Raw genomic sequence first — 22778 nt, 5'->3', positions numbered from 1 at the left:
CTCAGAAAAGCTGCTCTAGGCAGATCTGTTACACTTCTTTACCCACATTTCTTCATGTGCAATGTTCATGTTGTGTGCACCAAGAGACCTGATGTACAGGGGGATTGTTTAGGGTCCTCTCCCCAAAATTAGGCATTAGCTTAAGGTACAGCCACAGCAATCCACTCTCCCTGCACCTTTCTGCCATCCTGCCTCTGCTCCTCTGCATTTGCCTTCTCCCCCACGCAGCATCCCCACCGCCATCCCATGCCCTTCTCCATCCCTGTGCCATGGGGGGGATCCCAGGGTGCCCTGTCCCCAGTACATACCTCCTGGCCCCTTTTGGCCTTGTTTGCTCTCCAGACAAGCCTGGAAGTTATCATCACCTTTTGTTGCCTCCATCTTTGTACAAGTGAAAGCAGCTTAAGAAAATAACAATCATTTTGCATAATATGATTTAGTCATTTCCTACTATGAAGTTCTTGGTCCTAATGGACCACAGCACATGCCCTGACTACAAGGACTCAAGGAGGCAGCTGGTTTTGCCCTCGCTGGTGTTCAGCATCAGCCCATCATCACAAGCCCCCAGGTTCAGCCTGCAGGCCCTGTTTCTATGCTTGGCTCACACAAATAGTTTCTGCACAAGCAAAGAGCTCAGCAGGCAGGAAAAACAGGGCACCTTGAAATCATAGGTAGTAAGTCCATCTTATAAATGCCCCTTTGCCAATGTGTAACTCAGTTAACAGCTTTAGGGTGCTCTGAACCCAAAACTAAAACTAAAAAAAAACCTCACAACTTTAGTTAGGTACAATCTAAAACTACAGCTCTGAATCAAAACATCTGGACCCAGGGCTGTTCCAGCCCTGAACCTAGATACAGAGCTGAAGTTCTCTCATGTTCTTGACTCTCAAAAATAGGCCAAATCTGGACCTAGGTCTTGTTTCTCATAAAGTGACAGATATGGCTTGTGGAAGGCTCTCTTCCCAGCATCAATGAGATGTGATGAGGAACTCATTGTCGTGGACTCAACACAGGGATCTTACATATGTCTCCCTCCTAAGATACATGCACCGATTCGATATAATATCTCTTTGTGTCTCACTGGAGCCCTTTCCAAAATCTGACTGTAGGTTTAAATGCTCTTTGTTTTCATGCAATGTGAGGGGGGATATTTCTGCTTTATCCACAGTCTATGGTGCTTTGTTTTATTTTTATCTCAAAATAACTGATTTAGGAGGAAGGATCCTGATAACTTTCTCAGGAGGGTGGACTTTCTCCTCCTAGCCATATTAATTTATTTAATTTATCTTAAATTTGATTGCAGTGAGCACCCCTAATTAACCTGATTTTTTGCTGATAATCACTCACAATGGAATCAAATCACAAATCCGGGGATGGATTGACCGGCACACAGAAAGAAGCCGCCCTCCGTGCCTTAATTCAGCGAACGGGATATAATTTGATCCAGGTAGGAACTCACGGTCACGCCGTTTCGTGCGCAGCGTCTGCCTTCCTCCTGAAGCCATGCCTTGCACTTGAGCAGCAAATCTGTGCACGTGAAGCACTCCTTGCTCGTTCTTCTCTCCGTTTTTCTCTAGCGTATGTGCTGCACATAACTACATGCAATAGATGCTGTCTTTTATGAAGCCAGTTCTTGTTCCTCTAGGAATTCTTTGCTTGACGACATATTGTGATAATGGTGGGGGGGGAAAAAAACAAACCTGGGCACTGCTAACTGTTGGGAAAGGTTGGGATTGCTGTCTCAAAGGCATGGCTGCACTGGTAGTGCTGCAAAGAAAACCCACTAAATAAAGTTTCAGAAGAGCATAGGTCCAGAAAGTCCAACATGTTACCACTAGATCTGCCTTTTGTACAGAACCTTGAAGACATATAAGTGCATGTGAGGCAGGTGCCTCATCTGCCCAGACACCAAAAGTTTGTTCCCGCTTTACTCTTCAAGGTCTTCAAGTGCAAAGCCTCCTCTGGTTAGGGCAGGTGGAGACTGGCCATGTCATTCCTTCAACAGCCATCTGAAGAAGTCTTTCTTAGTCAGTATGAGCAAAACAAGCTAATTTTTCTAAAGCGCTGGGCACTAAAATGACTGACTTTGCATCCTGGAAGAAGTAACTGAAAATACTGAATTTTGGGCAGGTGGCTGCTTTGAACTTTGTCTGGCTTTGCATAGCACTAGAGTGCACGGCAGCTCAAAGCCAAAACAGAGGCTCCTGGGGAAAAGCATTTTCTTATAGCCCTTAATCCTGTGTGCACCCCAGGACCAGGCCAGCAGCTGGGTTTGTTGCCCTTGAGGAGGCTTTCTGCTTTACCTGAAGATAGATCATGTCTCATAATTACCGTGGCTTACTTTATCCTGGGCTTCAGCTTTTCATACTGTCACATCTGGCTCTAGGTCATTCCTCCACCACAGCTTTCAACCCTCAACCCCTCCTCTTCCACCCCAGCACCTTCTTTCTCCCTACCTTTTCCATGCCAAGCCTGCTATTTTATCTTTTCTTTAAGTGTTTTTTTTTTTCCTCTCCTAATTTCCTTTTCCACATCTCTTTGAGTTTTTCTTCTAACCTATCTATTGGTGCAACCAAACACCTTCCTCAGTGCATGCTAGGGTCACTCATCTTTGTGAAGTGGATGATGAAGTCCTCCTTCCCTCCAGACACCTTGTCAAGAGTTTGTTGAGTTGCCTCCTTTAAGCAACAAATGAAGACACTTCGGATTGAGGGAATACTGTTTTTCTTGCTGCGCCTCCTCACAAACTTATACCACAGACATTGATAAAATGGGAAAAAAAAAAAACAAACCCTGATTGTCTCTCACTTGGTGTAAAGTAAGACAATAAGACTCCTCTGGCCATTTTTCAGACCATTATCGATGAGTTCAGCATTCCTCCAGCTGACATGCCAGTGCAGATTGCAGACGATGACAACACAAACCATAACCATCATTTTTTGTCTTCGCCTAACAAATAGCCTAAGAGATGGAAAAATCCCATGCCAGCAACATACTCAGCTCAGCAAAACTGGGGGCAGAAATCTAGCATATAACATCGTGGTCTTCCTGTTAGACTTGATATAAGAATTCATTCACAAATCCAAATGTCTCCACAAATCCATCACTATATTGAAATCTCTTGCAAAACAGGAATGAGCATAGAGAATTTAGGGCCTGTTACAGGCTCAGGAAAGCTGAAAGAGCTTGTGGTATATTCTTATTTTCCTGCAAAGATCCCCATTTGCTTACATGCTTTAGGCCTTCCTCTCAAGTCAGCTGTATGGGCATTCACTTGCCTGGAATGATGCTAGAGTGGGAAATTACTACAGAGATGATCAGGGAGCCAAAAATAGAAAAATGAGAAGAATCCCAGCTCCCCTGGGAGCAGGACATGGCTGCAGGACAGGAGAGGGAAGGAGAGGAAGAAAGCATGAGTATGAAGGAAAGATGGTTAAAAATAGGAGAGGATAACACAGCCACACTCACCTAGTAAAAAAATGAAAAAAAAAAAAAAGTAAATATTGAATGGTCTTCACATCTCTGAATATTATCTGGGGCTGAGACTTGCTCCCAGCTTAAAGAAACTCCTGGGTAGGCAGGGGTCATCCTTTGCCTCTCACATGGCCTCCCACCATCCATGGCCCTCTCTGTCCACACTGTGGGGCTGCTTCTTTCATCTCCTCTGTCCAGACCTCATCCCCAGCTAGGCTCCCCCTGAGTTTCCCAGCACAGTTAAAGAAAGGGCTTCACCACTCCTGGATACAGGAAGGTGTGGGAGCTGAGGTGCACCATTTCTCCAGGCCCACCTCCAGGCCCAGGTCCTCACCATGCCTCGTGCCAAGTATTGCTACCTCTTCACTAAGCCCAGCTGCTGACACGAATACCTTTTGATGGGGGCCTTGAGCAGCTCCAGCATCACCTGCTGCCAGTGATGCCTTGGGCTCCCTGGCTGGCCCCTTCCTCTCTGTCCATGTCTTTTTCCAAAATTCTGTCTTCATCCCTAGTTTTCTCCCCATGCTAACACAGATGCCTTCTGCTTTTGGAAAGTCCTGCTTTCAGACACAGTCCTTCTGGTATCTTTTATTTGGTCTGTAGAGTAGGAAGCTCTCCAATAACTACTGAAATAAGAGGCAATGTCACTGCTAAGAATTGTTTAAGATTGGATAAAGTATCATGACAAGTTATTAATTTTGCAAGTGTTATATTACTTGGTCCACAGTTAACACACAGTCCACAGAGATTCACCTCTCGTAGCCAAGAAGACCTACCTTTCCCAAGGAGGTATTTGACTGTCTACATCTTGGACATCTGAAATAACAATCTGAGTTGCAGCACATACACTGATGTATGCTCCTTAGCAAAACTTGGCTAGTCAAACCAGACCCTTCTCCAGTGCATCCCCAGCATACTGATAACCATTAACTGGGTTATCAAAGCCTTTCAGTACAGATACAGCAAGGGGGCAGCCAGTAATCACTACATTATCTCTGACGAGTCTGTGAAGAGACTCCTTGAAGCAAAGGAGGGTGTCTGCCTCAAGCCCACTGGTAAAAGAATGTGTCTAAAGTGTCACTCCCTAGGAAAAGATTGGTTACATTTGTATTTTAAATCTATATCTAAACCATTCTTTTCTTTTTCTCCACGGCAGGAAAATGGGCAGAGGAAATATGGAGGACCACCACCTGGCTGGGATGGCCCTCCGCCGGAGAGGGGGTGTGAGATCTTTATTGGGAAGCTGCCCCGAGACCTCTTTGAAGATGAACTTATACCCCTGTGTGAAAAGGTAAGACTTTACGGCAGGGGGTTGTATTGCAGAGGGTAGTGATGATCAAAGCTGCGTTTTGAGGCTGAACTGGAGATGATTTGGCCCAGACTACTGGTGGAGCTCTGACGTGATATGGTCAAGAAAGCATTTGGTCTTGTTTAATCACCTCCCACCTAGCTGACAAATCTTTTTCTTTCTATTTGCAGATTGGTAAAATCTATGAAATGAGAATGATGATGGACTTCAATGGCAACAACAGGGGCTATGCCTTTGTCACCTTCTCGAATAAACAAGAGGCGAAGAATGCAATAAAGCAACTCAATAATTATGAAATTAGGTATGGCAAACACCTTCACATCAACTTTAAATATGTGTTTTTATGTAAGACACATGTTTTTCTTACAGCCCAAAGGAAGGTTATTTAGATACCTAAACATTAAAAGGAAATCACCTCTTGTCTCCCCATGCAGTCATTGCTATATGCCAGAGGACAAAGGCAGTATGTAGGACTCATCAGAGCCAGAATCGTTTGCAGGAAATTTTTTCCTTAGAAAAAAAAAAAAAAAAAAACTCTGCCAGAACACTGGAAAAAACAATTTGCTTTGGATTAACTTTCGCCTAACCACTGTTGTTTATTCCATGTTCCCCTCTGTGCTGTTTTTTGTTGATTTATTCCTATTCACAATCTCTCTCATGACCTATACTGGAGATACGCTCTAGGAGACAGAGCAATTGCAAAAAACAGTGAGATAGAATGGAAACCAATTGGCAAAACAGTGACATTTCCTAATAGATAGGAACAGAAAAAGTCCTCATGTTTGTGACTAAAAATTTGGAACAAAACACCCAGAAGTCAACAACATATGGGCCCATCAATATGTTTTGTTTTGATTTCAACCACACTTAATGTTTTTTTACCAGTTCAAAGTGGGATGAGTAGATGTCTCTGCTTAGAAGCATTTAGAGATAAACCATTCTGGCAATTTTAGGTCTTTTGGGTCTGTTTCTAATAAAAAAAGGTGGGTTGAAAATTGCTTTACTAGCAACGCTAAGGAAGAGCAGGTCAGCAGGCTCACAGGGGGGGGCTTGAAAATGTGATTTTTAATCAGAGTTTGGAAGGTCTTAAAGATCAAGCTTCATTCACCGCCACCTCATCTGCTTATTTTCCTTGTTCCAAAGTCTCTTCTAAAGAAGTCTTTAACTTCTCAAGATATGCAAGAGGTACTTGGACCACAAAGTGGTGAAGAAAGTACATGTAAGGAAATTTTTACTTTGGGGTCTGCACAATAGTTGGCATTAGTAAGTCCCCAAATGGTGTCTCTCCATGACAGGGATTTTTTTTTTTCCCCAAAACACCTCAGTTGTGAGGCCTAATGGCAACTAGGAAGCTACAAGTCACTGGTGAACACAACAAATCCTGGCTTATACTGGTGGCAACACAAAAGTCACTGCCATGACCATGGGTGGTAAGTACGGTTGCCTAGTAGCAGCCCTTTTTGCAAGTACCAAAAGGGAGAATCCCAGGAGGCAAAACCAAAATTTGTTTTTCCTTTCTGCCTGATCTCAAATCCTTCATTTCAACTGTCCTGCCTTACTCTGATGTCAAATTTAGCAGAGTGGCAGACATCACATTAGCTTTTGCATTGAGAAAAAATGCTTGAGTATTCCAAACACCTGCTGCTGGAGGCCTTATGTTTGACTTTGTGTTTTCGAACAGAAGGAGGGGTTTATTTTAATTTTTCCCTCTCTTTGGGAACTGATTCTGACTCCTGACAAACCAGCAATGTTGTTTATACTCAGGAACGGGCGTCTCCTCGGAGTCTGTGCCAGTGTGGACAACTGCCGCCTGTTTGTGGGAGGGATCCCCAAAACGAAGAAAAGGGAGGAAATTTTAGCAGAGATGAAGAAAGTCACGGATGGAGTTGTGGATGTCATTGTCTACCCTAGTGCAGCCGATAAAACCAAAAACCGGGGTTTTGCTTTTGTGGAATATGAAAGCCATCGGGCAGCAGCCATGGCCAGGAGAAAATTGCTCCCAGGTTAGTAGAGATGGTGAATGTGGTGAGGAGGCTTCATTTCAGGGGTCACCTATGTAGACATTGAGCTGCATTGAGACCGAAGTCCCCAGAGGACCCAGGAACCCAAGGAGCTGAACTCTGCTGGGTTTTCTCCTCTCAGCTGAAAGGGACACTCAGAGTAAGAAAGGACCCTGATACACCACGGCTGGCTGGTGGAGTCACCCTGGCTCTGGGGTGCAAGGTGGATGATTCGCTACAGATCCTGATGTAGCACCATGCTCATTATCCATACTCTTCATTTAGGAACTTGAAATTATTAAATATACAGCTAGATGGATTTAGCTGTGCGTATCCATACAGCTCTGTTGGGGGATATGTATTATCCTGTGGTTATCTTGGGGTTTATATCAAAGAGCCCAAATTATTACCTATCAATGAGAATCACTCAGGAAAGCATCCAAGAACACAGTCACTCTTGAGAATGTACTGAGGATATTCTGCAAAATAGTTATTTCCAAGAAGGAAGAAAAATTCAAAAGAGGAATTGCTTTAGGATTTAAACAACATAAAGAATAAGTCTATGCAGTTTAGTGCAGGGGGATGTTCAAAGACCGTTGAGAAGCAGAGAGAGGTTTGGCAGGTGCTAGATGAAGGGGCCACTTCTTGAGTGCATTTGCAGAGATTTCACCAGATCTCTCATGCCTGCTTATGTTCAGCAGCTCCTGCACTGCTTTGTCAAAGCCAGCTCCCTTGCTGGTGGAAGAATCCAATTAGCCTTCTGTTTTGAGACTTGTTCATCACCCGTAAGCCTTCTTCCACTCTTTCTAGACAGCAGCCCATGAAACATCCCAAGTAATTTAAATCCTTTTTTCTTATTGTAAAAAACCAAGCATGATTTTGAGCACTGAATATGCTCAGGTATTGTGGGATATCTCACACTATTTTTCATTTAATTCTACATTTTCTGCATCAGTTTAACACCACCCTGACTGTGGGAACATATTCAGCTAGTCTGTGCTTCAGCACAACTTTTCCATGGTTTCTGTGTTGAGAACAAAGAAAGAAGCAGGCACAGCCACGGCTGCTGATGGCAGCCTTGAGGGAGCAGAACACTTGAAATCCTGAGCAAAGGCAGCAAAACAGATGGAATGAGCATGTAGCCCTGAACAGACGTGCAATGCAAAATGAGTTCCAATTTAGGGATATCTCGGTAAACGGTTTATGGAATTTCAAAGGCCTGAGCAGGAGACAGAGACTTCTGATGTTGTAAACATACAGGAAGAACTTGAAAAAAGTTTCAGGCCAGAACTGAAATTGTCTCCAGCTGATGCATTGCATGAATGTGAGATTGAATATCATTATCAAGGTGCTTCCTTTACTCTGAACTTTGGTGCTCTTTGAGGGAGCCTTGTAGGACAGAGAGAAATACTCAAAGTGGAAGATGCTTTTTATGAAAACTTGGTCCTGTCTCCTGGTTAAACAAGAGGGTGGAGAAAGACTGGGTTTTAGCAAGAGGCTAGTGCAAGCATCAAGCTTAGCTCCTTGCTGCAAGTCAGCCAGGTCATTTTTTCCCCTATTGAACAGAAAATGGCAATTTAGAAATGGGCACATGACCTTCATTGAAGCTGGCTGCCATCTATCTCTGGCCACTAATAGCCCGAGTCAAACTGGGCACCACTGAAAGCTGAACATCAGCCCAACCTTGCTCCACAACTCTAGGTCATTCATAAGCCTTCCTAGCAGGGAGCAGCCTCTTTCCATTAGTTTATTTTCACTTTCAATATAGAAAAATATGTCTCCCAATTATACCTTTGTGCTCTAATTTCCTCTATTTTGGAACTCCCATCCCATCTTTAATGGGTTATCCAAGCAGAGATGTAAGATAAAGCAAAAAGTTTTCTGCAAGACACTGATTTTCCCTCTATCAGTATATGCATCCCTGAGTCTCTCCTTTAGCATAATCAAGGCCTCAGAGGATTCAGAAAAGAAAGGAAAAGAAAGAGATAAAGAGGGAGGGAGGGAGGGAGGAAGAAAGGAAGGAAGGAAGGAAGGAAGGAAGGAAGGAAGGAAGGAAGGAAGGAAGGATGGAAGGATGGAAGGAAGGAAGACAAAACCACAGAAAGACCCATTTACTCTGTAGAAGGGGCAGACTTTTTTTAAATTATTATTTGTAAGGAATCTCTAACACTTACCATTCTGCTAAGACAGAAAATGGTCCCTACTCTATATCCAAAGAAGTAGCTGCTGGGCCGATTAAAATTGCCAGAGAAAAAGCGAGCCACAGATAGAGCGTGTGAAACCTGCGCCTCTGGATATTAGTTGGTGGCCAGAATTCAAACTTTCTCTTCTCTCCTGAAGAGAAAATGGAGGACGATCTCCCTGCAAGATGTGTAGACGGGACAGGGAAGAAAAAGAGGAGGAAAGAGGTATCATTGCCATGTGGAGAAGACCAGAGTTGAAGAAATCCTCACTATGTAGAGGTCCCTCTGTTTTACTTGGCATCCTGCTCATTAGTATGGTTCCCACGGCTTTGAAACAAGGCTGTGACAGTCAGTTTTCATTGCATATTAAACATCACTAATTGATTAATCAATTACTTAACAGATTAGATGACATAATGCAAATTATTATGGAACTTAGCGTGATAACATGGTGACAATATTTCCTTTAACTACCTCATTATTTGCTCTTTTTATTCTCTGCCCCTCAGTGGTTCAATCCAGTGTGTGCAAAGCCCATGGGTCTCTCCTCCACGCCCACACCCTATTTTATGCCTCTTTACTTTTTGTGACCATCCTTTCTACTACTTCTGCAACTTCACCCAGCGAGGACAGTAAGACTTTAAATACTGGCACACAGAGACATCCTTGCTTTTACACTCATTTCATCCAGCTGGGATTTCTGGATCCCTTTCCTATTATCTGGAGAATTAAACTTTTGCAGCCAAGAGGGATTTTGCTAAGTTCATTAAGTTATTTCCCTTCAGAGAGCACTCCAGAGAATATGGCCATTAGCAAATCATGAATTGTGCCATAGTTTCACTTCCTTAATTCTGGATGCTGCATTTCTCCAGGCTTCTAAGGTACTTGCAGGAATATGCTCAACATATGATCATCTGCTTTTGGAAATGAGTTAACAAAGCAGCAATGCTTGAGGCTAGAAAGGCTTATTTTGATTGCATTTGTAGAACTGGCCTATTCTGCTCTTCGTACTGCACATGAAATAGTCTTTGAACCAAAGCTTGCCCAACACTGATCGTGCCAATTCCTTTAAAGGGAGGATCCAGTTGTGGGGACACCCTATCGCCGTTGACTGGGCAGAACCAGAAGTGGAGGTAGATGAAGACACCATGTCATCGGTAAAAATTCTCTATGTGAGGAACCTCATGCTCTCGACCACTGAAGAGACTATAGAAAAGGAGTTCAACAACATCAAACCAGGTAGGAACCCACTGGCATGATAGCTCCTAAATAAGTACTGCTACTGAAAATGGAATTGTTTCTCCATTCATAAAATGCCAAAGGAAGAAATAAAAATATGTAGTTTTCCATTGCAAAACGTTCATGTGTAACACCATAGAAATTATCATCAGGCAGAAGGCTTGCACCCAACACACACATCATGTCATCCCATTAAGGGCTGCTTAATTTCCAGCTAGCGCCACACTTCTTTTCTAAATTATTGGCAAGTGGAAGAGATCCAAAATGCTGTATGGGGATGCCTGCATCACAAAAATTACTTTGAAACATTTCAGTCTTTCTTAAAAAGAGAGAAACACCTGGGTGATCTCAGCATTCTTGTCCTATGGCCAAGAATGGTGATAGAACTTAGAGTGATTTAATACACTTTTTATTTTTTTTACATATTTTTACTTTATGCTTTTTATCTAATCTATGCAAATTCTGAATTCTATCACGTTCATACAAAAAACACCCACGTTCTTCTGTAAATTTGTGAATAATCATAACTTACCATTTGATGCAGCATATGACAATACTCCTTCGTGGCATGTATTGCACGTGCTTAGGGTGTGATTTTTCAAAAAGTAAGTAGATTTGTTGGGAATAAAAATCCTTCTGGTTTTCAAAGGAGATTTTACTTCTGAGTTGCTCCAGCTTTAGGAAATTCCAACCAAAACCAACAAAGTAAAAATAACCCATTTCTGCAACTCTCCAAGCCACACAGTGCATCAGGCATTAGTAGCTTATGCTTGGCAAGGTGAAATCACCTTTCATCTCATTCCTATTAACTTCCTCCTATTAATTTTTTAAAATACACTACAGAGCCTCATTTTTCCTTCACTAACTTTGCTTTTCTATACATTTCCTTTTTTTTTTTTTTTGTACCAGGCTGCAACCCAAAGGTCTTTATGAGGTTTCTTTATGAGTCCTTTCTGTCCTTTTAATGTTTCTCACTAATACTTTTAGTCACCACCAGGCTGTTAGAGATCCCACTTTACCCCTAAGTTAAATATGTACCATCCCACTCTATCAACTGTTTCCTCCTTTATTTACCCAGTTTTGCTCCTAAACTGCTCACACTTACCAGGAACACATTTATGCCCATTTAACACTTTGATAACAGTCATCTGCTTGGCCCCCAAGATAAATGTTCTAGTGCAACAACAGATGATCTGTACCATATTTAATTTTCCTTTCATCACTATATCATTTTACTTCTCAGGCTGGAAATTCTTGTTATGTTTTTAAATAGACAGATTTATTGTTGATCAAACCAGGAAGGCCTTTTTCAAAGCTGTGCCAAGCTTTCAAAAAAAAATGTGCATCAGAGCAACAAAACCTGAGCTTTGGGGAGAGCAGATGCAGTTTACGTTCTAGTGAGATTACAATCAAAACAGTCAGCAAGGGTCTGAAACGATACACTTCTCCCCCTCGGTTATCTGCCTTTTCATTGTGTCACACTTCAGCACAGGTTGCCTGAAGTGTACATTTGATCCAGTTCACTAAGAAGCTGTTTCGACAATAACAAATCACTCAATAAAAAATTATCTTAACCAAGAAAGTTATGATCCAGAAGTCCCCCGACCGAGCAATTACCACATAACTACAGGCTACATAGATACTACCGGGAACGCTGCTTGTGCATCTCAAGTTGTAATACAGTACAAGTATCACCCCTTAAACCTGTGCCAAATTCAGTGTCTGATGCCTTCTATAAAGATACACACCACTTGCCTCACTGAAAAGCCTTGCCCTTGCTCCCTAGTCCCTGCAAAGTTCTCAGGAGGAAGGTCATGCTCTCCAAATGTACTGAAGGGAACAGTATTTCCCTTGTAATGTGACACGGATGGTGTCTCTGTGGAGAGGACCTGAGGGTGGTTATCACATTGCTTTCCCCCAGCAGAGGCAGAACCAGGGAAGAGCAAGAATTGCAGCTCAGGTGGGGATCAGAGAGCTTTCAAGGAGGCAGAAGGGGGATTTTCAAAACACAGAGAGTTCATTAAAATGTTGACTTGTAAACAAGGAATCAGCATATAACTCCCATAACTAAAGGCATAGAAAATAACCCTCCAATCCCAGAAGGACACAAAGTGCTGCTTACTGTTGTGGTGGCATTTTGAAGACGTGCAGGCTGCTCAGGTTATAGGCTGGGACAGGCTTCATTTAGCCCACTGGAGTTCCTAATGACTCCCCCTGAACTCCAAAGAAATATCTTTTCTCCTGCAGTTATTTAAGTACGTGCTTTTTGCAGCAATATGACATTTCCCGGTGCACCTGTTCAGCTTTAAAGGGTAAGAAGCTAACAGAAGAGTCATTCAGCACCCCTTGGCCATCTTTCCAAAGGATATGTTTGGAGGTGTTACAGTTTTGGTGGCCTGCAAGAGTGGGGAAGATGAACAATTAAAGAAGAAAAGGCAGATGTCTACAGCTTGTGACCACAGGGAATAGGGCTGGTGCAGTTGTTTTGGAGACAGACTTATTAGTGCTGAGCGTCTCAGTTCCAGGAAGTTCCTGGCAGCAGAGCAGCTGACAGAGGAAAAGGAAATCTGTAGAGGATGGACATAGAAGAGAAGAACAAGAAGCCAATACATTTTAATTATTTTGGGTAATCACAGAGCTGTAAGACAGATTCAAGCTGAAGGCAATAGGATGGGGGTCTCCAGCCCAACCCTGTTCCCAAACAATGCATCTGCAACAGGTTGATGGGGCTGTGTCCAGGTGAACTGGGGCATCTCAACACCTGGGGTCCTGTCCCAGGGATGCCTCACCTGCATGGGAAATGCTGTTTCTTAAGGCTAGACCTGCTGCTCTCTCAGTCTCAGCCCATCCTTGTGCTCAGGACTGCTCTGTCCCAAACAGGACTGGGTGTTTGTTCTTGCTGAATATCCTGAGTCAATGGCTAGGAGCCTCCATGGTTTATGGCAGAAACATCAGCTTTCCTGAAGCTGCCTCCAGGTACCTTGTATGATGCATGTACAAAACCATGGAGGTTGCAATCACATAGTGGTCTTACCTGTAAGTCACCAAATCCTGGCCTGTTGCATGTCCCACTCAGCCATCCCATCTTGGTGGTCTGTCACAGAAGGGAGACACAAGACCAAAGGTAGCATCCAACAGAGCATTTTGGACAGGAGAAAACCACTCCACTTTAATGGGAAACTTACTGGTGTCTGACCCCAAATACTTCCAGATTGTCTTGAAATACTAAAACCATTATGTATTTCCTTTCCCAAGGCACATGCATTGTAAGAGGTAGGATGACACCATCCTCTTGTTCTTTTATGCTTGGTCGGGCTTTGCTCTCATAACCCAACACAGTTGCCCTTTCAGATCTGTATTTTCCAACTAGTACTCATGTCCAACAAATTTCCCAACATTTTCTGCAGGTGCTGTAGAGAGAGTAAAGAAGATTAGAGACTACGCCTTTGTGCACTTTAATAAAAGAGAACATGCAGTGGAAGCTATGAAAGCATTGAACGGGAAGGTAAAGCTGCTCTAAATACTAATTCATGGGGCTTAGGGGCAGGATATTATACACAGCTGAAACGAAGCTGCCTGGTTTATTAGCTACAAAACCATCCTGGAGGTGTTAGCCCTATTCTCTCTTTGCAGGCTGCTTTTATACTCCTGAATTCATTTTTTGGAAGAAAAGTTTTCAGCAGAGCAAAGCTGAAACAAGGACTAGCAAATGAGGGGTTATGGGTTCCCTTGGCTCACACTCACATCCTTCTTCCACGTCTGCCAACGAAAGCACTCGTAGGGCAGCGTGTGAATGGCAAATTGGGACAAGCAAGGTCAACCCAAAACATCTGCTCCAAATTCAGATGCAGATTTGCAGGGAGGTTGCTGTACTCGGTACTTCTTGCACTGCATGTAATTCACGGCACAGCAATGCAAGAGCTGTTCCCAAAGAGGCGTTAACCCAGCTCCTATTTTTAGTGCTGCTGCTGTTCTCCATAGGAGCACGTACAATCTCGCTGACTTACTTGTTACTTTTCAGGGAACCAAAGCCTTTTGAAGGCTTCATAACGGTGCTAATTAGGTTAAGGAGCCTCTCCTGGCAGGGGTCAAGGCTGGGGGTTCTCAGTGCATTAAGCCTTTACCTAGCCAGTGCCTTCTTCCACCTGTGGGAAGGATATTTTGGCTTTTTTAGGGGGGTGGTTTTCGCCATCGTCCCATCCCAATAGCAAAACCTGTGTGGAAACTGCCTCCCTAGACAGGATAAACTCCATGCACTTTGTAGACTTACACTTGTGCTTCTCTCATGCTCTCTCCACATCACCATGGCATGAAGGTGCTGGATGGGTCCCCGATCGAGGTGACATTAGCCAAACCTGTTGACAAAGACAGCTACGTCAGATACACCCGGGGCACAGGCGGCAGAGGCACCATGCTGCAAGGAGAATACACCTACACCTTTGGACACATGTACGACCCCGCCACTGCCTACCTGGGTGCCCCGGTTTTCTATGCACCCCAAGCCTACGCAGCTATCCCCAACCTCCATTTCCCTGCCACCAAGGGGCTCAGCAACAGGAGTATCATCCGTCCCCCATCGATCCGAGGTAACTCCTGTCATGCCAATACTCAGCTCTAGCAAAGTATCTCCTCTGGGGCTTGGTTGCCTGCTCCCTGGACTCGTGTTGAGGGCATTGGCTTTGACTTGGATGCTGGACCCCTTTCAGAGAGGGATGGAAAACACTGTTTTTAGGCTCTGTCATTCCCAAAGGTGTAGTAATCTTCCAGCAGAAAAAGCAGGGCATGAAAAAAACAATCATCATTTTACAAGAGCAAGCCTGAAAGAGCTTCCAGGTTGCCCTTGGTCCAGCATAAATAAAATATGAATCTTCCTAGTTTTGCCCCAGCAGGGAAGACCAACTAAAACAATTTTCCTTTCCCCTCTTCAAAGCCAACTCCCTCAACCAGCCACCAAGATAGCTCGCCACTGTGTTTCCTCTTTGCTTTGAAGGTCCCAGGCAAAGTTTTATCAGTCCTGGAGTTTTCCAGCCCAAAGGTACAGAGTTTCCCAAAGAGGTCACATTGCCCTGATGCAGGGTAGGGAATCAGCACTCAAATCAAGACAACCATTAATTGTGTGTTCTGGAAGAAGGATTCCATTTGGGGGGTGGGGGAGGGAGAGTGGGAGGGTCAGGGATCATTAACCTAATAATAAGCAGTCTAGGAAAACAGAGACTATTTCTGAAAGCTGCTGGAGCTCTGCCTTTGATCTCAGATGGGAGACCTGAAATCAAATCAAATCCCCATGCCCAGGTACCCCTGAATTAAATATCATTGCAGGCATTGTTTGATAAGTACAGAAGCAAGCCTGGGGAATAGCAAAAAAAAAAAAAAGAATAATTCTGCCTATTTGATCTTCCTTCCATCCAAAGATGATACCTATGTCAGTCAGCATGTGTCCCCAAGCCCATGGCCAGGTCCCTTGGTAGGCTGGAACCCTGCGTGGCATCCCAATAGGACTGGCAAGGACTGTACCTGCCAATGTTTCCCTCTTCTTGAGGCAGGACACAGGGAAGCTGGAATTTCCCTTGCTGCCCGCCACGTTTTTAGCTGCACAAATGAAACCAGCTTCTATGAAGGTTGCATTGGGAAAAATGCAGATGTGATAGCCCACCACTTTTGCCTTAAACACTCTTGCCTTACAATCTCCCCAGACTCCCAAGCAAGGATCTCCAAGAAAAAAAAAAAAAACCAACAACAACAAAAAAAAAACAGCAGCATAACAGGGTGGGGGGCAATGGTTTTTGTTTCATTTCAGGGAAAAGAAATTATACTGGTAGCAAGAGATATCAGCTGTCACCCCTCTGCCTTTCAGCTACTAATCTAGGTAGAAAGGTGTCACAAAAGATGGAAACTGAGTCATAAAGAAGCAGAGCTCCTCACAAAAATCCTCACTTGCCCAAGCATATGAGCCCAAAAAGGAAAGGGTGTTGATGTCAAGCCTGGGTTATCCCAGCAGCAGGCTATGGGGAGCTCCTGCCCATATTCTTCCCAAACTCAGCGAGTGGAGCTAACTTTTCCATTTCAGCAAGAATCAGGGTAATTTTTCCGGTGATTTGATTCAGTTTAATGCCTTCTTACATTCCTAGAAATTTACATGAATGTACCTGTAGGGGCTGCGGGAGTTAGAGGACTGGGAGGTCGCGGCTACCTGGCGTACACAGGCCTGGGGCGCGGATACCAGCTCAAAGGAGAAAAGAGGGCAGAGGATAAACTCTACGACCTCTTGCCAGGAATGGAGCTCACGCCGATGAACCACGTCACGCTAAAGCCCCAAGGGATCAAACTCGCTCCTCAGGTAGGTGCATGGAAAGAAGTCAGTATCCTGGCTAGAGGTTGTCTTTGCCCAAACTGCTTATCGGCGGTCATCTGCTTGAATCTGCACTGGGGACTGATAACTGAATCTATTTATGCATCTCAAAAGACATAAAAACCGCAAAAATACCACTAGCTGTGTGTTGCAATACCCCACCACCTTGCTGCCTGCTCTCGCTCGGAGGAGAGTTTTCATAAACGACCCTGAGTGCGAGCTGAAATCCAGCTCTGGCTGCCACTCCATAACAGGGCTGAGGCTAAAGAAATTCTCACCCAAAATGGGTTTGATAAATGGGATGCATCACTTGGGCCTTTATCAAGGAACGAATGCACGTATACAGAAAAACAAAGTACATTTTCAAATAATTTCTGAGAAAAGAGGTGTTAACTGCCTGCACAACACAGCCCAGAGCAGAAACTCTGGTTCCTCAAGGAGCCTTTGATGTGGTTGTGGGTGCAAGACTGGGATCCAGATGGATGGATGAGGGCTGAGGATAATAAACCCACAACAAATTCCTCCAATTTCTGAGGGTCCGGCTGTTACAGCACCTCCTTTCCCCTTACATCATCCAAAGCAAAATGAGAAACTAACGTCACCCTGAATGTTGAAGCAAAGCTTTGTCTATTAACACTTCGATTGCCACAGCATCAGGTTTGCCAAAATCTACAAAAACATCCTTTTCTCCCCTAGAAAACTGGAAAGTGGGGGGTTCCCTCCCCTGCAAAATTTCACAGTCCTTTTGTTCTATTTTATCAACCTGTAAGAGAGGTGAAATAACCTGAATGGTTCTGCAGTGCCTCAGGGCAGGTGAAATTCATTTTTTTCTCTTCCCATCCGCGCCAAGCTCCCGTTGCATGTATTTCAAACAGTGCAATAACAGCGCTGAGCATTTGCAACACTAGTTTTGGGGGCACATTTCCCCAGCAGCTGCACTCCCTAAACCCACCACTGCTAGTATTTCACAACAGCAGGTCTTAAACAGCTGCAGCTTGCGTCACAACAGCCTGGCTAGTAGGACAGCCTCATTAATACCTGTCAACTTGGTCAGCCTCTCCCATCCGCTGCATGAGACTGTTTCAACAGCACCTTTGAATGATGGAGGGCTTTTTTTTTTTGTGCGCCTAGCTGGCATACTTGGTGTTAATATTGAGAACCTAAATGTTGAAGTAACATTATAAAACTGACATCCATATAAAGGTGTTGACAACAGGAAACAAGTGTTGCCATAGTCAAGAAATATAATGAACTGCCTTATTTACACTACAAAGTGCTAAACCTCAGCTGGAGCCACAATTACAAAATCACAGAACCATAGAATCGTTTAGCTTGGAAAAGATCACCAAGTACAACCATTAACCCAGTACTGCCAGGTCACCACCAGACCATGTCCCTCAGCACCACATCTACACAACTTTTAAACACATCCAAGGACGGTGATTCAACCACCTCCCTGGGCAGCCTGGGCCAGGCCTTGACAAACCTTTCAGGGAAGACGTTTTTCCTAACATCTATCCTAAACCTCCCCTGACGCAACTTGAGGCTGTTTCCTCTTGTCCTATCGCTTGTTCCTTGGGAAAAGAGAGCAGCACCCACCAGCTCCCTCAAAGGAGATTGTAGAGAGTGATAGGTTCTCTTTAAAATTAAAAGCAAAATCTCCTTAAAATTAAGCAAAATCACCTTAAAAACTCCTTAAAATTACAAGCAGGAGTGCCGCTTAAATTTTACATTTCAAATGTAAAGGAAATGAGGTGTAAAATTTTAAATAGCGTAGACCACAGAAAGGTGCAGGTTGGAGGTACCTGGAGGTCTCCAGTCCCACGCAGCTGGCAGCATGGCCAAGGTCATGAAGACCCAAGACCCAATATCTCTGCTGACCACCAGGTCTGGTGGAACTACTTCAAAAAAAATCACTGGTCCAAGCACACTCACATGGTGACCACAAGAACACCAGGTTGTGTTCAGACTCATTTGGGACAGCACATACATAGTGGGTTAAAAAAAAAACAAAATCAATACAAAGCCAAAGCAAGAGCATTTCCAGACAGTGATTCCCAATTACCGTGGAATAAACTGTGCAAGGGCTGGGGGCAACATGGTTCAGCATTTCTCTTTCAAACCAGAAGCAGAAATCGCCTATTGAAGCCTGTATAATTAATTGGATGGAAGCACAGCCTTTTTTCTTTCTTTTTTTTTTTTTTTAAAAAAGAAGACTATTTGGACTTTTCATGCACTGTAACCCTCTAAGCCAGGGAGGCATCAAAGCAGTGAAGAGGAATGCAACCCTAGTGTTTTAGCACTGTTAAATAGAAGTGCAAGATAGAGTTTCTGGGGAGAATTCAAAAAAAAAACCACACTGATAACAGAATAAAACAGCCAATCAGCAAAAGGATAAAAATGCCTGATTGAACAGGGTAATAATTAACTTCAGGAATTAAACAGATTTTTAAAGTATAAAACATTCAGATTTAAAGAGAGTATAGTATGCTGTCTGCCTTTTTTTCTGAAGCCACTTTGGAGGGTGCAGCAATTAACTTGAGCAAAAATACCTTTTCTTCCTTCTAGATCTTAGAAGAAATTTGCCAGAAAAACAACTGGGGACAGCCCGTTTACCAGCTCCACTCTGCAATTGGCCAAGACCAAAGACAGCTCTTCCTATACAAAATCACCATCCCTGCCCTTGCCAGCCAGAACCCCACCATGTATGTAATTATTTGAGGTTTTCTGGGGTTTAGGATTATTTCTTTTAATGGGATTTTGTCTGGCATCTCTCCTCAAAATACAGTTGCACAGGTCTCTATTTCCTTGTTTAAATATATATACATATTAGAGAGAAAAACATCCACAAACTAAAATAGACTGATAGTGATGTCTGTGGTGCTTGATGCTCTCTCTCTGGTGGTGCAAAGATTACAGAATGCCAGAAACAATCGGGAAAAATGATGTTTTTAAGTACAAAAATAAAGCCTACGATAGCTCTTGTGGGAAAGCGAAAGCAGCCTGGAGGAACATGCTGATAATTCAGCTCCAAATAAGATTCTAAACATTTCTGACCTGAAACATTGTTTGCTGTGTATTTTAAAGAAAAGCCCAGAGTGCAGCAGGATTTCTTTGGCCTGCAAATGCACAACAAGCTCGTAAAGGATGTTGTGTCCAAAACAAGAGCCAGGCCTGATAAACCCAGGAAAGAAACTGGACTACTATACGGACAGTACTTTTGTTAATCTATTGTCAGAGTAAAATAATGTTTCCACGTGATATGTGGGATGATGCCATCTATGAGTGGATCAAAACATCTTGCAGGAAAGTCCTAGAGAAAAAAATAAAACTGCCCAGCTAACATTTTGCTGTACTCACAGACATCCCTTCACACCGCCCAAGCTCAGTGCCTATATCGACGAAGCCAAAACCTACGCAGCAGAATACACCCTTCAGACGCTGGGGATTCCCACGGAAGGAGCAGAGGTGCCTCCTGCAGCACCAGCTTTTCCAGGTATGGGCAGGTCTGTACAGTGAAGGTCTCCTGGAATATTATTCTTCCTGCTGCTTGCTTGTGGATGTCAAGAATGAACCCAGTTTTGGCCACTGAGGGCAGATGGGGCTGGGCTCCTTCACATGCTTCTATCGTGACTCACGTTACTTAAGTGTATGACATCTTTATCGACTACATATTAATTTATCCCTAGATCAGGATGACCCAAATTTCAGTGTACATACCACAGAGCAATTGAGGCTGGAGGCACCAAGGTCTCTGGTCTGACCCTGCTTTCACCAGGTTCAATGCTGCAGCTACAGCAGGTTACTTTGGGCAGTATCCAAGGATGGGGATCCCCCATTGCTTGGGATCCCATTCCAGCTATGCACCTTCACTTCTTCCCATTTGCGGATGCCTCCCTTCAAATGGGTGCCCTAAATAGTGTGCAGGATCCAGAGCTGATGTCCCCAGTGCCACATCTGGGATGAATTCCCTCCCTGGACTTGCTGGCTGTGGCCTGGTTGATGCCACCTGGGATGGAGTAGACCTTCCTCAGTGTAAAGATGCACAGCGGATTGATTTACAGTCCACCCATCCCCCCTCAAGCACCCCCAGCTCCTTTTGAACGACCACTTTTGATTTTGTCCGCCAAAGAAATGACACAAGCGTTAAAGCTGGGCTCTGATCCCAGCTCACGGGCCCTGCACTTATTGTGCTCTCCAGCATGGCAGTTATTCCAATGCAGCGGGAGCAACGCATGCCAAACTGCACATGAGGAATGCATTAGTCAATACTACTGAGTTGTTTGGAGTGTCTCAAGGATGGATTTTTTTTTAAAAAAAAAATAAAAATCTATCCGGCTTCCTGCCACAGGAGTCCACAAAAGCCACAGAAAAATCAATTTGTCTGGGTTTGCGCAGGCTTCCGCAGCGTGGAAGCCACATGGGCTCTTTATTGAATCCAGTCTCCACTTACTGCTTAATTATAATCTCTCGTTTTTCTTTCATCCCCCCTTATCTGTTTGTCTTGGAAACGCAACAAACTGACATACATTAAAGTTCCTACGTGCGACACACACTGGGCCTTGAGCAGGACTTGCTGAAGCCCAGCTCAGCTCAGGCCATGTCCTGGTAGCAGCTCATTTCTCTCATGGTGGTGGCAGATATGTTTTAAGTGACAGATTTCTCAGTTCCTAGTTGAAATGTTGCACCTTGCTTTGCTGATGCAAGGAAGATACTTTGAGTAGCCACAATATCCAAATTACAGTGAATTTCTCATGTTTTCCCCTAAGGTAACACCTTCAAAGAGGCAGTGTGCTCTCAGTGTTGCCCAATATCTCCATTCCCAGCACTGTAAAGACCTCGGCTCTGACTGACCTTGAGTTGATCCCATTGCCCAGCTTGCTGGTCAGAGATTTTAGACCCTGGGAGATGTAGCTTTATGGCAGAACCTGGTCCAGAAGAGCCAATGGGTAACCCAGCTGCTCTTCCCAAATTTGGGCTTTGGCTTAATTCTTGATTCTTTCACAACAAAATATTGTGGTCTGCTTGACAAGCTGCTATACACTGCATTCAGACAAACCAACCCCAAACAATATTTGCTTCCCCAGTGATTCATCTTAAATCAGCAAAGCTAACATTTTCCCACAGAAAATTTGGAAGTGTTGAAACCACATTTTCCATTAGAAACTGATGGGAAAAAAAAAAAATCCCATTTACTAAATATTTTCGCCCCAGCATTTCATAGAGGAAGTTTCTCTCCTCTCTAACATGACTGTCCTGAATTGCAAGTATTTTGACTGTGAAGGGTATCAAAGCCATACTTGCTCCATTAAATCTGCTCAGATTTCCACTATATTACTTCATTTTCTTGCTTGCTTTATGCCATGCACGGGAAGATATGTACAGGGAGCACTATTAACACCATCTTAGCTCAGAAATAAGAAAAGGAAAAATATTTGGGAGGGGCTCTTTTCAAGCAGCATGTTTAACAAATAGTAGGTGAGAAAATTAATTTTCCAGTCTTTTTTCATTGCCTTTAACGTGGAGAAATAATGTGCTAGAAATGACTTATTTGATTTAATTAGATTATTCCCATTAACAACCTCATTGCTCCCTACATCATTCCCATTGACAGCAAAGTCTTACCATCTACGGTTATCAGGCAATGATGAACATCTTTTGATTATCTGCATTTTTTTCCCCTCCTTTCCCTTGCAGGCTATACTATTGCTAATGCAGCTGCGACTGTCACAGCCACTCAGCTCAAACAAGCAGTGACAATGGGACAAGATTTAGCAACGTATGCAGCCTATGAAGCCTACCCTGCCTTTGCAGTTGCTGCCCGCAGCGATGGCTATGGAGCATATTAGTCCTGTGTTTAATCAAGTTCCCTTAAATTGAGCACAGGCAGAAAAAAAAAAAACAAAAACACCTCAGTCTGGTAATTCCTACACCCTCATGATTTTAAATTAATCTGTTGCCTGAAGTTAGATTTTAGTCAGAATTTCATTCTCATAGTTCTTCAGTTTCACAAAAAGATATTTGGGGGAAGAGGAGAAATTAAAAAAAAAAAATAGGAAAAAAAGCTCAAAATCAGATTTTCACACTAGAAAGTGAAATAACCCAGAAAATGAGTTGTTTTCAGGTGTGTGTACATACATACAAACATACATATACACATGTGTGTGTGTGTGTGTGTACACCATTGTGTGTGTGTTTACAAGCAACAACCTGTGCTGAAAACA

At 43.6% G+C, this 22778-nt stretch overlaps 1 protein-coding gene across 2 annotated transcripts; it reads left to right on the top strand.

Moving 5' to 3' along the window:
- Window positions 1-1348: 1348 nt before the first annotated feature.
- Window positions 1349-22562, top strand: A1CF (APOBEC1 complementation factor). Of its 2 annotated transcripts, none has more exons than XM_008942533.1 (11): window positions 1349-1447; window positions 4631-4765; window positions 4954-5084; window positions 6548-6786; window positions 10041-10205; window positions 13613-13710; window positions 14521-14791; window positions 16358-16542; window positions 19123-19259; window positions 19917-20050; window positions 22252-22562. In XM_008942533.1, the coding sequence occupies exons 1-11, from the start codon at window positions 1349-1351 to the stop codon at window positions 22401-22403; spliced, it is 1746 nt and encodes a 581-aa protein (XP_008940781.1). In that variant the 3' UTR covers window positions 22404-22562. The 2 variants fall into 2 exon arrangements, with proteins under 2 accessions (XP_008940781.1, XP_008940780.1); XM_008942532.1 differs by having other exon boundaries at window positions 16334-16542; window positions 22252-22403.
- Window positions 22563-22778: the final 216 nt, after the last annotated feature.

Source organism: Merops nubicus, unplaced genomic scaffold (genome assembly GCF_000691845.1).
Source record: "Merops nubicus isolate BGI_N331 unplaced genomic scaffold, ASM69184v1 scaffold5596, whole genome shotgun sequence".
NCBI lineage: Eukaryota > Metazoa > Chordata > Aves > Coraciiformes > Meropidae > Merops > Merops nubicus.
This window is presented reverse-complemented; position numbering and strand designations above follow the sequence as displayed.

Coding starts and splice junctions, on each gene's coding strand:
- A1CF (XM_008942532.1), top strand. CDS start 1,349: ATGGAATCAAATCACAAATCCGGGGATGGATTGACCGGCACACAGAAA. Junction 1,448..4,630: donor CGGGATATAATTTGATCCAG/GTAGGAACTCAC, acceptor TCTCCACGGCAG/GAAAATGGGCAGAGGAAATA. Junction 6,787..10,040: donor CAGGAGAAAATTGCTCCCAG/GTTAGTAGAGAT, acceptor ATTCCTTTAAAG/GGAGGATCCAGTTGTGGGGA.